The sequence below is a fragment of the Otolemur garnettii genome, unplaced genomic scaffold (assembly GCF_000181295.1).
Source record: "Otolemur garnettii isolate 467f Iridium unplaced genomic scaffold, OtoGar3 scaffold00023, whole genome shotgun sequence".
Classification (NCBI taxonomy): Eukaryota; Metazoa; Chordata; class Mammalia; order Primates; family Galagidae; genus Otolemur; species Otolemur garnettii.
This window is the reverse complement of record NW_003852418.1, coordinates 6,650,767-6,668,199: the sequence shown is the minus strand read 5'-3', so window position 1 is coordinate 6,668,199 and position 17,433 is coordinate 6,650,767. Positions and strand designations below refer to the sequence as shown.

Below are 17,433 nucleotides of genomic sequence, written 5' to 3'. Positions count from 1 at the left end.
AAAGGAATAAGATGAGGTTGAGAAATGCTCCTTTGGACACCCAGCCACAAGGGTGGGTGAGAGGTTCTGCTCTGGGATAAACTGGGTGACTGAGTCACCGACGCCCTCGTGTGATCTCCATTCACCCATTTTCATTCAATATACACAGCTGTTTTAAAAGTGAAAGTAAATCTAACAATGTGAGTTTACATTTAATTACCTTCTAATGAAATTTCATTTCATGTTCCTATACCTGGACCAACATAATAAACCCCTGAGTTCATAAAGTATAAAAACTCTTGGGAAAGGCTGATTGCTAGTCACCCGCATTTTACAGATGAGAAAACTAAGGCTCAAATGGAGGAAATGTCCCCATCTGATGCTGGAGACCACTGTTCCAATTCCTATAGGGCTACATTTATTCTCCCCAAACCATCTAGAGCAAATACTCGGCGTCAGCGCAGACCAGGGCCGGACGCAGAGGCTAAGTGCACCCTGCAGTACCCGAGCGCGTCGCCTGGCGGCGGGCGAGAACAGAAAGAGAAACGAAGCGAAGAGTTCGGAGACTGGCACGCTGCAGGGGCCACCAATGGCCACGAGGGGGAGCGCGCGGACGCTTCGCGAGGGGTGGGGCCCGCTGATGGCGCGCATGCGCTCAAAGGGAGCCGGTCGCAGGCCGAGACGGTGGCCGAGAGGGCACGGGAGCAGGACGGTGGCCGACGAGGTCGGGGATGGAGCACCTGGAGCGTTGCGCGTGGTTCCTCCGGGGGACGCTGGTGCGGGCGGCTGTGAGGCGCTACCTGCCCTGGGCGCTGGTGGCTTCCATGCTGGGGGGCTCCCTTCTCAAGGAGCTCTCTCCGCTGCCCGAGAGCTACCTGAGTAACAAGCGCAACATCCTCAACGTGTGAGTGCACCCCGGGTCCTCTCCCGTCCCTGTCCAAGCCGGCCCTCTGTCGACTCGTCCTGAGAAGCCGCGGGTTAGCTGCCTTGGTGGACGAGTCATTGCAAGGGTAGTCCTTCTCCCAGTCGTGACAGCAGCGCCTGCACGCGACTGAGGGATCCGGGAATAGCTAGTGTCACTAGCAGTTCGTGTTTGCGGACTCGAATAGGATATCGTGAATTTGACCGGGCAGGCAGTGGGAACAGGTCTGTGTGTGTTCGTAGGGGTGTGGAGTGGGGGAGGAGGGAGATGAACCAGCCTAGTCACTTCTTCCCCCACCTCCCCTTGGAGTTAGGAGTTAGCCCCTGCCCTATTTGGCAGATGTCACCTCCCTGGTGCCTTCCTGTGTAAGATCCCCCCACTCCAGCTTGTGACAGAATCCCATCACCATCTGTGAAAGATTTCCTCCCCTCTCCCACTTTGAGAACCTTGCCCCAACCTGTGATAGAGAGGCCACCATTCCCAGATACTCACAGAGGAGTGGAGCTCTCAGTCTATGACCTTTCCCCTGGATCTCCTTGGTCCTTGGACTTATCAGGCACCCAAAGTACATGGCAGTGGCCCAGAAAAGCATTCCCAGCTGGGCTCTTTGAGACGTCTCCTTAATTTCACCCGTTCCTTTTCTTTTTTAAAAAGTTTATTGCGCAGAGACACTTTCAGTAATAAAGGGAAACTCTGAAAGGTAAAAATGCTCCTTTGATGTGAGCCTAATTTTTCTGCTGAATTAGTGTCTCCTGCATCTTTTGAAAGTCAGCCCAACTTTGGTTATCTACTTAAAACCTTGGTTTCTCTCCCAGGCAGCTTCGTCAAATGCCTGATTGGTCTTGGCTGGGGCAGTATCTTCCTTATCAGTCCCAGTGAATGTTTTAGTGACAGGCACTTGGGCGGTGCCTGAGAAACTACTAGGATCCAAGAAAGAGTCCTGTTCCTGGCTGATGTTCCTTCCTCACCCACTATGAGAGGCTGGGCTAAGAATAGAGGGTGAGAGTGGTGGTAGACCCACATCTTGGGTCCTGTGTGCAGCTGGTCCCAGGTCACCACCCTTCATGAGCACAGGAGGCAGACAAGGCAGCTGCTGCTGTATCTGGCCTGCATGAACTAGGAGCCAAGCAGCCTGGCAGACAAGTCCCTGTTGTTTTGAGGGTAGCCATGGATTCTGGTGTTTTGTTGCAAGCCTCTTTGCTAATTAATGTAAGGGAACTAGTAGATCATTGGATCTGGAAAGGATCTTAAAATCATTTGGTTTGCCTGGGCACTGTGGCTCACCCCATAATCCTAGCACTCTGAGAGGCTCAGGTGGATTGCTTGAGCTCAGAAGTTCAAGACCAGCCTGAGCAAGAGTGAGACCCCATCTCTACTAAAAAAAACAAAACAAAATAAAACAAAAAAACAAACGAAAAAAACTACCTGGACTGAGTGGCAGGCACATGCTTGTAGTCCTAGCTACTCATGGAGGCTGAAGATCACTTGAGTCTAAGTGTTTGAGGTTGCTGTGGGCTATGACGCCAGGGCACTTTAGCCTGGGGCAACAGAATGAGATTCTTGTCTCAAAAGAAAAAAAAAGTCATTTGGTTCCCGTCAGCTCTATTTAACTGCTGAGGAAATCGAGGCCTGGAAAGGTATAGTAACAAGTTAAATCAGAGTCAGGATTTGAACCTGAATCTTTTGGCTTGAAGTAAAGCTCTTTGTTCCAAGACTTTGTGCCATTTAGGAAAAAAACCATGGTATGGTAGAGAAAGCATAGGCTTTGGGGCTAGCCAAAGTGTGGTTTAAGCTGTGCTTGTTGATTGTATGAGTGTGACCCTGAACAAAGTACTAAACCTGTTCTGAGCCTTAGATTCCGTGTCCATGAAATGGGACAGGGTTACTTCCCTCCCAGGGTAACTTACAGTGTTCTATGGGAAAGTAAATGTGTCTGAATTAGTAATACTTCTCTGAGTAAAAAACATAGTGCTTAAGACCACAGATTCTGGATTTGAATCCCAGCTTCACCATCGCGTCCACTTTGGCCATGACACTTCTCTCTGCCTCAGTTTTCTTATCTGTAAAATGGGGGTCAGAACAGTCCCTACTTCATAGAGTTGTTACAGGATTAAATCGTTAATGCATTTAATGTACTTAGTAAGTGAAGAATGTGATAGTTGTTACGATCTACAGCTTTGATTGAGTTTTCTCATTTTCCCTCCCTTGGCAGGCTAGAAACCTGAGTCATGACATTGTTTCTCCTCTGCCGTGTTCCCCGTCTTCACTTCCACTTTCCTCCTCTGTCAGGTATTTTGTCAAAATGGCCTGGGCCTGGACGTTCTGTCTCCTCCTGCCTTTCATTGCTCTCACCAACTACCACCTGACAGGCAGAGCGGGCCTGGTCCTGAGGCGGTTGAGCACCCTGTTGGTGGGCACGGCCATCTGGTATGTCTGCACAGCCCTCTTCTCCAACATCGAACACTACACAGGCAGCTGCTACCACTCGCCAGCTCTGGAGAGGGTCAGAAAGGAGTACCAGAGTAAGCAGCAGTGCCACCGGGAAGGAGGCTTTTGGCACGGCTTCGACATCTCAGGCCACTCCTTCTTGCTGACCTTCTGCGCCCTCATGATTGTGGAGGAGATGTCTGTGCTGCATGAGGTGAAGACAGAACGAAGCCACCGCCTGCACACGGTCATCACCACCCTGGTCGTCGCCCTGGGCTTCCTGACTTGCATTTGGGTATTGATGTTTCTGTGCACAGCTGTGTATTTCCACGACTTGTCCCAGAAAGTATTTGGCACCTTGTTCGGTTTGCTGGGCTGGTATGGAACATACGGGTTTTGGTATCTGAAATCCTTTTCCCCAGGACTTCCTCCCCAGAGCTCTACTGTGAATTTGAAGCAAGAGAGTTACAAGAAATAAAGTAGAGGACAAAAGGGCGGACAGCCGGACGGTGACGGATAAATTTATCATTTCTTTTCGCTTAGTTATTTGGCTAAATTATTGACCCTACTTTAGAGGGGAAAGCTTACCAGGCAGTTTGGGTTGGGTTGTGGTGAAATCTGGGGAGTGACTTTAGTCCCCAGGCTATTCTTGGCAACATCATCTGTGTCACAATCACCACCACTCTCAGTCAGGCACTTTTGGATCCTGGTGAGACTTGACCTTAATCTGGAACAACGCTTTGGTCCCTGGAGGGGAGAGCTAAGCCTCAGGGAAAGGACAGGATCAGGAAAGCCCCTGTCGTGTGGCCTCAGGATTCTCCTGCACTTTCTTCCTGATCCTAGTTGCCCTGTAAGTTTAATGGCTCTTAACAGTTGTTATCTAACAGCCTTTCTCTCTGACCGATTTTGCATAAGCATTTATTTCTGGCAAGAGTCTGAAACACCAAACCACTGAAAGACACTCTTTTGTTGTAGTATTTGTTTCATTCCTTGAATGTTATCTATTACAAATGGCCACAGAACAGGCCCCTTAAATGGCGGCGCCTGCCTCTGTTGGATGATTCTTATGGAAATGAACAAGGATGTTTTCTGTCTGTTGTCCGTTATTCTATGTTGGTTTTTGGAGCGATAAGGTAATCTTTTTTTTCTTCTATTTTGAGCAAATACTTTATATGATTTTAATAACAACTATGGCATTTGGTCTTTGTTGACAAAACTCCTGAAAACAACAGACAACTCCAGTGCTGCACTTAGGCACACGCAGATTGCTCTAAGGTGTTTTTGTTGTCGTTTGTTTTTGTAGAACACTAAGTTACTTTTTATAAGCCAAACTCTGCCCTTATAGTATTAAATTCCACCTCACGGGGCTGTTTTCTCTGTTAAGAATAAAACTAGGAAGCAGTCATTTTAATAAAAGCCTCATGAATTTTAAGCTGAGTCAAAATAATTTTGCAGAATACGTATTTGCACTGAACCCTTCCTGACCACAGATGAGTGCTACAGACTGAACAGTGCTTCAGGATCCTGTGCTGAGTGCCTTGATCACTCTGCTTTGGCCCAGGGTGTTCTTACCTTTTGGACGAGATTATGGTAATTCAGAAGTGAAGTAAAATGCCTCCCTCTGATGGCAAAAGGCCAACCGGTTTGCAAAATCCTCATTATTAATAAATGGTGGTGTGACTTTGGTCCCTCCCTCTTCTTGCCTCACCAACTAGACTGAACCAAAGGTGGCCCTGTTCATCTGGCCTAGAAATCAGTTCACTTTTTCTTTCTTCTTTCAGACTCCTCAGTTCCCAGCCTTGTCATTCTGTGGCCTTTGCTGTGAGAGTGAAGGATCAGAGTCTCACTTTGTTGCCCTTGGTAGAGTGCTGTCGCATCATAGCTCACAGCAACCTCAAACTCTTGGGCTCAATTCTCTTGCCTCAGCCTTCCAAGTAGCTGGGACTACAGGCACCTGCCACAACTCCCAGCTACTTTTTAGAGACGGTCTTGCTCTGGGTCAGGCCAGTCTCAAACCGATGAGCTCAGGCTATCCACCCGCCTCCACCTGCCAAGTGCTAAGATTCCAGGCCTGAGCCACCACACTTGGCCAAAGGCACAGTTCTACACTCTGGTGAGACGGCTCCTCTCCTCTCCCAAACTCTCTCCTTCAGCCTTTCAAACCAACCCCTTGCTGTTTGGATAATCATTTTTAAAGTTGTTTTGATAGGCCAGGTATGGTAGCTCACACCTGTAATCCTAGCATTCTGGGAGGCCAAGGCAGGCAGATTGCTTGAGCTCAGGAGTTTGAGACTGACCTGAAGAAGAGCAAGACCCTGTTTGTACTGAAAGTAGAAAAACTGAGGCAAAGGGATTGTTTGAGCCCAGGAGTTTGAGGTTACTGTGAGCAATAATGATGCCATAGCACTTTAACCAGGGCAGTAGAGTGAGACTCTGTCTCAGAAAAATAAATAAATATCCCCAGTCAAGCCTGATAATAGCATTACTGATAAGCTTTGACTCAAGTTTAGGTTGTCAGGAGTTCTGGGTAATTTTTTTTTTTTTTTTGAGATAGAGCTTCAAGTCCCTGGGTAGAGTGCTGTGGCATTACAGCTCACAGCAACCTCCAACTCCTGGGCTCAAGCGATTCTCCTGCCTCCACCTCCCAAGTAGCAGGGACTACAGGCACCCGCCACAACACCCGGCTATTTTTTGGTTGCAGCCATCATTGTTGTTTGGCGGGCCCGGGCTGGATTTGAACCCACCAGCTCAGGCTTATGTGCCTGGCCCCTAAGCCACTTGAGCCACAGGCGCCAAGCTGGTACCTTTTTTAATATAAAGATATATTTAAAATATTTTATATCCATTCAGCTGCAGGTTAAGTTTATTGATACTGTGAGGCATGATGTGTTGTATCAGAAAGGGACAGAAGCACAGACACTGAGGTATTGGAGGTGTCCCTGTGGTGCTTTGGATGCACTGGCAAGAAGTGATAGGTCCGGCAAGAGGATTTTTTTGCCACGTGGAGTTTATATCCACAAACCAGGGGCAGGAATCAGGGTGGGGCGGATGGCAGGAGTTTGCTGAAGGGATTGAAATCGTTTCTAAGTTTCATGTTCAGCACCAAAAGGGAATAGGTACAGTGTGTCTCCAGAAGTTCTTTGTCACACTTTAAATCTCCAGGTGCTCTTCTCATGTGGGTCTGCTTCAGGCTCAGCTCTGAACTCATGCTACAGGGGAAACATTGATTGCCGAGTCTCCTGTTGAGCTCAGCGCCTTGCCTTTTCCTTGGGAGTGCGCGCTCTATCCCTATAAGAGACAGTGTGGCGTTAGGGAAAGACTCTGGTCTCAGGCAAATGTGAGGTGTGGGTTGGCATAATGTCTCGGCACCACTCATGATACCTGGATGACCATGGCAGCCCTGTACAGTAGATACGATTCTGTGAGGATCAAGGGAAATGATATATGTAAAATGCCCAGTATCTGAACTTAGCAGGTGATCACCACTCCGCCTCCTTTTTTCTAGACTAAGGCCTTTAGCCCTTCCTGGCTCCTCTAGAGAAAGCAGAGAAACTAACATCTGGGTGCCATCTGGAGTCTAGGTCTCCTGTTTTACGAAATAATAGTCTTGTATTGATTGTTTAGAAAATGTGGTGCTGGACAAGAGACGTCGGGGGATCTGTGATCCCTGCACGTGGCCATGCTGCTTTTGCCTCTCCGTGTTGAGGCTCGTACCCTGAAGCCTCATTTTCCACATGCATCTGTCATAGTCTGGGTACCAGATTGTATTTAGAGATTGGCTCTCGCCACTGTCGTGTACACACAGATCGTGTGTGTAAACAAGCACATTGAAGTAAACTGGAGGTAATGCAATCCCACACTCCTGTGTTTCGTGTGTTCCTTTCTCATACCGCTTATGAAGGCCAGAACCCCCTTCAAGAATGTAGGTAATTCTTTCTGAAGTTGCTCATTGTATATGGGGTATTTTGCGCCTGTGGTTATTCCCACTTTTTCCTGTAAGTCCTGTAAAATAAGCGTATGTTCAGTTCCATATTTCTTAGTTCCTTCTCTCCCTGGCACTTTTGTGTCTTACAGTACTAAGGTCTAGATCAGGGATCCTCAAACTTTTTATTTTTATTTTATTTATTTATTTTTTTTTTGAGACAGAGCCTTAAGCTATCTCCCTGGGTAGAAAGTGCTATGGCATCACAGCTCACAGCAACCTCCAACTCCTGGGCTCAAGCAATTCTCCTACCTACTCTAGCTGGGACTACAGGCACCCACCAAAACGCCTGGCTATCTTTTTTTTTTTTTTTATTGCAGCTGTTACTGTTGCTTGCCGGGCCCTGGCTGGATTCGAACCCGCCAGCTCAGGTGTATGTGGCTGGCGCCTTAGCTGCTTGAGCCACAGACGCCGAGCCCTCAAACTTTTTAAACGGGGCCAGTTCACTGTCCCTTAGACCGTTGGAGGGCCGGACTGCAGGCCTTGGGACAAGTTGGCTGCTAAGCAGAACAGGTAGCGGCAGCAAAAACGCTAGGCGGGCCAGATAAATGTCCTAGGCGGGCTGCATGTGACCCGTGGGCCATAGTTTGAGGACACCTGGTCTAGACCAACCTGACTTGGGGGCATTCCTGTTGGCAGAAGAAGAGTAACCCCCTTGGCAGGAGCAGTGAAGAGCAGTTCACTGAGATGACATCTCCCTGCAAGTGCCTTGTAGCCCTGGAGGCCCTTCTGCACGTGGGAGTTACTTGGGCCTCCTAGTACCCACTCATTTGCCAGCGTGACCTGCTTGGCACCTCGAGGTAGTAGCTGTCGAAAGCTCCATGGCTCCAAGATTAGAATTTCCTCACATTGTGAAAACTCTCCGTTTAGATTCTTTTGGCAGCAGCAAATCCTCCATGAGTTCACGCCGTGAGCTCGGAGTTGGGGTAGAACAGTCCCCACCCGGCTTCATGGAGTTGGTGCTCTAAAGTGCGTCACTTTGTAGCTGCAGCTATGAGCTGAGGTTCCGAAGATGCATTTCGTACATGTCTGCACTTGAGGAATTTTTACTCTGTAGAGAAGCACCAGTTCCACCATAAGGTGCTCTGCGTGCTGGGGCAAGGTCAGGGCCTGGGAACATAGAGCAGGAGCAACCAGTTACCCTGGAGAGTCAGAGAATATTTTCACAGAAAGTCACAATTCTTTTGGGTTTTGAAGGATGAGGAGTTGAAGTGGAGCTCTGCATTTGGGCAGAAATGGGAAGCCAGAGCAGTGTGACAACACATACAAAGACATGTGGAAATGTTACCCTGATTTTTATTCAGACATTCTTTTTTTTTTTTTTTTTGAGACAGAGTCTCACCATCAATAGAGTGCTGTGGCTTCACAACTCACAGCAACCTCCAGTGCTTGGGCTTAGGCGATTCTCTTGCCTCAGCGTCCGGAGTAGCTAGGACTATAGGCGCCTGCCACAACACCAAGCTATTTTTGTTGTTGCAGTTTGGCGGGGGGTGGGCTTGAACCCGCCACCCTCGGTATATGGGGCCAGCACCCTACTCACTGAGCCACAGCGAGTGGTATTAGAAAGGATAAGTTTAACCTCAAGCCCACTCCAGCTGACCCCTTTTCCCTTCTGCCAGGAGATGATGCAGTGTGAAGGCCCTCGCTAGATGCTCACTCCTTGATTTAGGACGTCCCAGCCTCTAGCACTATTAGAAGTCTGATCTTTTTAAATGACCTGTCTGCAGTCTTCTGTTGTAGCAGCACAAACCAGAGGAAGACACTTAGCTGGAAGTTAGAATACCAGGCTTTGAGCTGCATTCTGACAATCTTTTCTGCTATGTGGTGTGACCTTGACCTAACCACTCAGCATTCCTGGGTCTCAGTTTTCTCATCTAATGAATAGTGGGGGTGGACTGAATAATCTCACCAAGTCTTCTAATTTTCTCCCTTCTGTTTCTCTGTTTTGCTTGAGGAGAAGCTCTTCCCAAGCTGGTTATGGATTTTATTTTTGGAAACAACATGAAAAGAAACTCCCACTCAGAGTTGAGGTGGCAGCTGGTTTCCTGGCGAGTGATGGAGGAACAGACCTCTGGGAACACTTGATCACCTCCCTGCCTCCTTTCCCCTGCACCAACACCGTGATGTAGTTTGGACCTGATTGCCTGGGTTCACACGGGCTTACTAGACACGGGAACTGAACCTAATTCCCACAGAGATAAACTGCCAAGGTCTTTTTAAAAAAGCAGTTATATTGTTTTATTTTATTGTATTTTATTTTTGAGACAGAGTTTCATTTGTTGCCCTGGGTAGAGTGCCGTGGCGTCATAGCTCACAGTAACCTCAAATTCACTTGCCTCAGCCTCCCAAGTAGCTGGGACTATAGGTGCCCACCCCAACGTCCAGCTAGTTTTTCTATTTTTAGTGGAGATGGGGTCTCAAAACATTTTTAATAGCTGTCAAGAGGGTAGGTTCTGTTAAGAGAAATCCAGTACAGTTTAGAATTCCTTAGAAATTGTTCTAGAAACCTCTAATACAGTTTCAGGGGGTGGAGGGTGGTGGTGGTTTGAAATTGAACACACACCATACAGAAAACAGATATTCTTATACCTTAGGGGAAGGGAATGGTAAATTGGTACCACCTGTTTGTTTTTTTACTTTTTTAAATTATTTTTTATTAAATCATGACTTTGTACATTGATTCAGGTACCACCTGTTTAGAAGGTGACCTGATACAGTCATCACCCCATTATCCATACCCATGAGGATAGGTAAATTCCGGATAAATGTAGTTTCTGGTTGCTTGAAAGTTACTATTAAAAATAGGTGTAACTAATTCTATATTCCATATGTTACATTGCCATAAACTCTGTATTGACTTGATATTAATAGTGAAATACACTAATGAAAACAAATTAAGACAGTGACAAACTTCCCTTACTGTAACACAGTTTTACCATATCATAAAACAGCTTTGTAAATGGAGGGTATACAGATTTAGTTAAATGGCAGTCAATATCCTTTCAACTTCATTGCCGTATTTTTTTAACTTGAAGTAACACATTAACACAGAAAACACATGGGAGCCACAGGCGTGATACACGAAGTGTGGGCTTACCGATGGCACCTCGCACCAAGTTTAAACTCTGATTTTTTGTCAGGGGGAGGGGCACATGCCAGTTGCTTGAGTTCTAGATGACAGAGTTCACTGTAGTATCCAAACTTAAAATGTACAGACCTAGTAATGTTTAGTCTAGGGATTTTGGTTTTGGAAATGCAAAGATTTTATTACAGCTGTTGGTAAGAGTGAAAAATTGTCAAGCAGTTAAATACATTACAGTAACTCTATATTGGTGATAGAAGGTAGTCACTACAAAGAATAAGGAGGTTCTGTCTGGTGTGGAGTCTGGAGGTGGAGAGGCCTGGGCTGGTGCTGACACCAGCTATATCTCACAGCTGTGTGTCCTTGGCCAAATCAGCGCTCTGAGCCTGTATTTCTGAAGTGCGAGGTGGGGTTCACAGTGGCTCACCGCGTCCCCAACAGAGGAGTAGTAGCAAGTGTACCAGGCTCTGTGCTGGGCCCAGGGATGCAGCATTAACTGAGAGAGGAACGGCCCTTCCTTCAGTGGGTTTACAGTCCAGCAGGGCACAAAACCAGTGACCAGTGTGCTGAGCATAAAAGGCAGAGTGTTCTCCCAACCCACCCTGACGTTGTCACAGCTCAGAGATCATTGCCGGAAAACATTTAGAAAAGCAAAGGTGGGCTCGGCGCCTGTGGCTCAAGTGGCTAAGGCGCCAGCCACATACACCTAAGGTGGCGGGTTTGAATCCAGCCTGGGCCCGCCAAAACAACAATGACGGCTGCAACCAAAAAATAGCTGGGCATTGTGGCGGGCGCCTGTGGTCCCAGCTACTTGGGAGGCTGAGGCAGGAGACTTGCTTGAGCCCAGAAGTTGGAGGTAGCTGTGAGCTGTGATGCCACTGCACTCTACCCAGGGGGACAGCTTGAGGCTCTGTCTCAAAACAAAACAAACAAAAAAAAAGCGAAGGTGTGAAGAGATTGCCACAGACTGCCTGAATTCAAATCCTGACTGTGCCGCACCCCCTGGCTGCGTGACTTTGAACAAGTTCCTTAATATCTGTGGGCCTCAGTTTCCTCGTCTGTAAGGTAGATGTGTAAATTATTCAGTCTCTCTGGGCTTGTTACTCAACTGTGAAGTAAGGGGAATACTTTCTGCCTCACTGGGCTTTGACTGGCTTAATGAAATCACGGATTGGCAAATATAAGCTTTAAAATGTAGGGCGCATATGAGGGCTGCTTGTTACTGAAGGCATTTGTTTCTGCCTAACGAATGTCCCTCTTAGATGCCTGTGTACAATAGCTCCTTAATGTCCCCAATAACCTTGGAACGACTTAGTGTCATCCATATAATAATTGTAAAAAGCAACAATCAGTACAATCAATAATTAGCATTTGTTCTTGATATTTTAATTGGGTGCCTGAGATTTTTTACTGTGTTTTCTCACTTGTAGTTCCCAAAAACTTAGACCATATTAAAAATAGCAAGGGGCTTTGGCTTCTGACACATCAGGCTTCATGTTCTAGGCCTGCCACTGTATTTATCAGCTATTGCTGTAACGATGCTTTGTAACACACCACCATAGAGCTCACTGGCTTGCAACAAACGCCCCCAGGTCAAGTATAGCTCTGCTGCCATGGGCAGGCCTCAGCTAGCAAGCTCTGCTGCTGGCTGCGTGGCCACTGTGCTGGGCTGCAGGCCATGAGCTGGGCTCAGCTCTGTTCCCCCTTGTTTCCCTCTGCTGTCCAGACTAGAGTGACAGCAACCACATGGGGCCATGCTCTTCTCATGATGATCACCAGGGCATCCAAGCTTTAGTCACACTACACAGCACACCTAAAGCCTCTGCTCCTGTCACATCCTTCCATGCTAACAAGGAAGGATATGACAAGAAGGTCACATGGACGAACCCAGCACCGACTGCGCAGGGAACAGACCTCTTACGCTGAGAGGTATTGCAGAATTTCAGGTCAAAGGCTGTGAGTGTGTAATCCTATTAGGGAGGAACAATAATCCAGCCTACTGCTCATACTTGGGCCCTTGAATTCTCTGAACCTCAGTTTCCTCATCAATGAAACCTAAAAATCTGTGCTTCTCAAGATTAGAGATAATTTGTGTAAATTTCCTGGCACATAGTTAGTATTCAATAGACGGTAGCTGTTATTATCAGCTCCATTTCAGGGATGAGAAAACTGAGGCCTTTTGGCCATGTGGGCCCAGTTTGCTAGAGAAGGACCAGAGTGGTCTTTGGAGATAGGCTGTGACCTAGGCAGTCGAGCCTGTGACTTTGGCAGTAAGGAGCCAGTTTGCTGAAGGAAATACACCACATAGCAGCCCTTACTGCCTCCCACCCCACCGTGAGAATCCTGGGAATGTTGGAGAGATCTTTCTTCTAGTGCAAACTTTGGAGGCTCCCACTGTTGCAATCCTGGCAGTGTTGTCCATCTGCTGGACTACCGAACTTGGGTAATGCCCCCATCCTCTTTATGTTTGCACTCCTGATGGCTCCTGAGTCAATGCTTCTGTCCCACATTCCCTAGAATGGGGCCAGGGAAAGAGCTGGCTCTAGCTCTCCCACAGGGAGATATTGCCCCAACTGGACACTACCCAGCCAGTGCCTTGGTTTTCCTGCACTTAGAGCATGAGGGTGAGAGTTCCTGCTGTCTTCCAGCCCCGGCTATGGCTCTCCCTGTCTTTCCAGCACTCCGCCTATACCTCGTCTCATTCACAGTTATTCTGTATGTCAGAAGCTGTCAGCTGCCCACCAAAGTCTGTTCTGTTCTTCCCTGCCAACAGGCTGCCAAACAGAACCTGCATTTCCTAACCTCTTTTGCAGCTGGTGATGCCCCAGAATTAAATTCTTACAAATGGACTGTAAGTGGAAGCTATGTGCCGTTCTTCTAGGTCTATATTGGGCATATGGTCTTCTGTCTTCTCTTTCCCACACTGTCACATAAAAGCTGGGCTTCCCGGGACCAAGTTGTGACCATGCAGTTGACGATAACACACTCGAAGTTAGGGCAACAGCACAGAAAGAATGAATGCAGGGAAGAGATTCTGTGCACATCTGCACCACCACTTGGTTAATGGGAGACACCAGAAGGTATACTCTCTTAGCCCCTGGTGTTTCTTTCCTCTTGTTAAAAAAGCCCAGAGACACTCTGATGAGTTTATATTTCCCACCCCACTGTGCTCCATCTCCTTCTTCACCATGCCCTTGCAAGAGCCACCACCTGTTAGGCAGTTAGTGGAGACACAGCTCAGTTGGGCAAGTCCTTCTGCAGGTTGTAGGAAGAATTTCCAGCTCTTCTAACAACTAAAGACCCTCTTTATCTCCAAACTGAGATGGGTTTCTTCATCTTTTTTGTGGGCAGTCATCTCTGAGTCTCAGCAGGACCAAACAAACCTCCCCTCTCCTGGCTGATCATTCGGTCCCTTCCCCAGTAGTCCAGGCTAAGCCTTCACTTGTCTAAAAATTGCTTCCTCGCTGCTTCCAGAACTCCCCTTACCTTTAAGCCAGGGCTGGAGACTCCCGAGGGCTGGAAATTGGGTCCTATTTAACGAGTCTGATCCGGGGTAGGTGCTGCAGGAGTGTGTGCAAGTCCCTCCTGGTCCTGCAGGGATTCCGAGCCTGGAGTAACACTGCTTTTCCTCTCCTGCTCCTGCAGGGAGAAGGGGCTGACACACTGCATCCTCCCCAGCTCTAACCATGGAGCCCTCAAGCAGTCATCTCTTGGGGGTGATGACTAGGGTCATCAGGCCGGGGTCTCCAAAGACTGGTTTGGGAAAATGGCCCTGGGCCTCGGCCCCCCCCACTGTGATGCGTGTCTAAGATGGTGAGGGGGTGTTGCAATGTTCAGCAGAATAGATGAGAAAATAGTCTGGGAAATGTCTAGAAAGAGATCAGCAGCTTAGAGACAGGATATAAAGCTAAAAAATAACTGATAACTACCCTGCAGATACCCTGCAGCTGCAGCCATCCTGGCCCCTAGGCTGTAACTTTCCCTCATTCAATACTACCCAAAGCAGCTTCTTTGATCAGTGGTTTGGTGCACACCTCTGTCCTTCAGCCTGATAGCTTACTTCCTTGAACAAAGCACTGCCTGTTTAATTGAAACATGAAACTGATACCTTCTCACTTTTTGCCTTTGTGTATGCACATTTCCAAAACCCCCTAACAAAAAGGTCTTGAAGAATCAGGTCAGGATTAGCCTTGCTAGGGGCTGATACGGGTGTCATCTCCCACGGGTCAAAACCCTGGGTGGGGGTATGTGTGTTTCAATTCCGCAGCACCTTCTCTGCCTTTGTCTGCCATATCCTCGGCGTTTGGGTGAAGTTCCCGCCCGTGTAGAGGAACTCTCAGTCTGCCACACTGCAGCTTGATTACCCAGTTACAACAAACTCTGTTTTTTTTTTTTTTTTTCTGGAAGTGAATGATCAAAACATCAGAGAGTCAAGAGAGCTGTGCTCAGATCTCACTCTGCCCTCCTCCCCACTTCATGTGTGGTCTTGAGCGAGTTTCTTCATCTCTTGGAGCCCCAATTTCTCACTCTATCACCCTCGGTAGAGTGCCGTAGCGTCACACAGCTCACAGCAACCTTCAACTTTTGGGCTTAGACAATTCTCTTGGGACTACAGGTGCCCACCACAATGCCTGGCTATTTTTTTGTTGCAGTTTGGCTGGGGCCAGGTTTGAACCCTCTACCCTCGGTATATGGGGCCGGCGCCCTACCCATGGAGCCACAGGCGCCGCCCTTATGTATTTATTTATTTATTTTATTGTTTGGGATTCATTGAGGGTACAAAGAGTTAGGTTACACTGATTGCATTTGTTAGGCAAAGTCCCTCTTATAATTGTGTCCCACGGCTAAGAGGTGTGCCATGCACTGTGACTCCCGTCCCCTTCCCTTCTTCCCTCTCTCCTCTCCCTCATTCCCCTGCCTCCCACCTTGTATTAGATCATATATAGCCTTCATATCAGAATTGAGTATATTGAATTCTTGCTTCTCCATTCTTTGGATGCTTTGCTACGAAGAATGTGTTCCACCCCCAATCCAGGTTAATACAAAAGATGCAAAGGCTCCATCTTTTTCAGTGGCTCAATAGTATTCCATGGTGTACATATACCACAGTTTGTTAATCCATTCCTGGATTGGTGGGCATTTAGGTTGTTTCCACAATTTGGCAATTGTAAATTGAGCTGTGATAAACAGTCTAGAGCAAATGTCCTTGTGATAAAATGATTTTTTTTCTTCTGGGGAGATGCCTAGTAATGGAAGTGCAGGACCAAATGGGAGGTCTAATTTGAGTTCTTTGAGGGTTCTCTATACTTCCTTCAAAAAATTTGTATTAGTTTGCAGTCCCACCAGCAGTGTAAAAGTGTTCCCTTCTCTCCACATCCATGCCAGCATCTGCAGCTTTGAGACTTTGCAATGTAGACCATTCTCACTGGCGTTAGGTGATCTCTCAGGTTTTGATTTGCATTTCTCTGATGATTTAGGGGTCATGAGCATTTTTTCATGTTTGTTAGCTATGTGTTTGTCTTTTATAGAGAAGGTTCTGTTCATGTCTCTTTCCCAGTGATAGTATGGGATTGTTGGCTCTTTTTTGTTATTGATTAACCTGCGTTCTTTATAAATCCTATAAAGCCTTTATCAAGCTTTTGTCCGATTCATACTATGGAAATGTCCTTTCCCATTCTGAAGCTTGTCTGTTTGCTTTGGTTGTTGTTTTCTTAGTTGTACAGAAAATTTTCAGTTTAATTAAGTCCCGTTTGTTTACTTTTGTTGTTGTTGCAATTGCCACAGAAATATTGTTCATAAAATCTTTCCCCAGGCCAATATCTTCAAGCATTTTCCCTACACTTTTTTCAAGGATTTTTATCATTTCATGCCTTAGATTTAGACCTTTTTTCTATCTTGAATAATTTTCATAAGTGGTAAAAGGTGTGGGTTCCGTTTCAGTCTTTTACATGTGGTTATCCAGCTTTCCCAACACCATTTATTGAACAGGGATTCTTTTCCCCAGTGTATGTTCCTGTTTGGTTTATCAAAGATCAGGTGGCTGGAAGATGTTAGTTTCATCTCATGGTTTTCTATTCGATTCCAAATGTCTATGTCTCTCCTTTTGTGCCAATACCATGCTGTTTTGATCACCATGGCCTTGCAATATAGCCTAATTGCCTTGGCTATATGAGTTTTTTCTGGTTCCATACAAAATGAAGAATTATTTTTTCCAAATCTTGACAGCATGATGTTGGTATTTTCATGGGGACTGCACTGAATCTGTAGGTTGCTTTGGGAAGTATAGACATTTTCACACTGTTGGTTCTTCCCAGCCGTGAGCATGGTATGTTCTTCCATTTGTTAATATCTTCTGCCATTTCTTTTCTTAGGGTTGTATAATTTTCTTTGAGGCGAGCTGGCCATAATTAACATCCTGGGAGCACAGCCAGAGCAACCGGAATATTTTGACCCACAGAAACTTTTTTTGGAGGTGAATTGATCATATTGTCCCTAGAAACGAAACTGGGACTTCTGTAAGTTGACCACCCAAGGGACTGTAACAAACTGGCCAACATACATAAGTGATCATCATAAGACATTAGGTGTGGCGGCTCCTGCCTGTAATCCTAGCACTCTGAGAGACTGAGGTGGGTAGATTGCCTGAGCTCATGAGTTTGAGTCCAGCCTGAGCCAGAGTATGACCCCGTCTCTGAAAAGGAGGAAAGAAACTAGGCCTACTGTACTGATACGTATATATGGTACATGTGCTGTCCATGAAAATTAAGTCAACTTGAGGTGGTCAACTGTGGAGGTTCTACTATATATGGGAAACTTATTAAAGTTTTATTTGACCTAAATTGTCAGAAAAACTCTAAGTCCAGTGAGCAGAGACCTAACTTTACCTAGTGGTAAAACTAGGTCACCATGTACTAATTACCAACTTCTCTGAGTCCAGTCCGGTAGAACATTCACATGCACAAGTTACAGGAAGCTGATTTATTACTTCTAGATAAACAAGGGACAACAGAAGCCTGGTCCCCAAGGCTCAGGAAGGCTACA

At 46.8% G+C, this 17,433-nt stretch overlaps 1 protein-coding gene across 1 annotated transcript; it reads left to right on the top strand.

Annotated features, from left to right (window-relative positions):
* Window positions 1–620: 620 nt before the first annotated feature.
* On the top strand, window positions 621–5,210 carry FITM2 (fat storage inducing transmembrane protein 2). The gene is made up of 2 exons (XM_003787616.3): window positions 621–883; window positions 3,191–5,210. The coding sequence occupies exons 1-2, from the start codon at window positions 711–713 to the stop codon at window positions 3,804–3,806; spliced, it is 789 nt and encodes a 262-aa protein (XP_003787664.1). The 5' UTR covers window positions 621–710; the 3' UTR covers window positions 3,807–5,210.
* The last annotated feature ends 12,223 nt before the right edge of the window (window positions 5,211–17,433 follow it).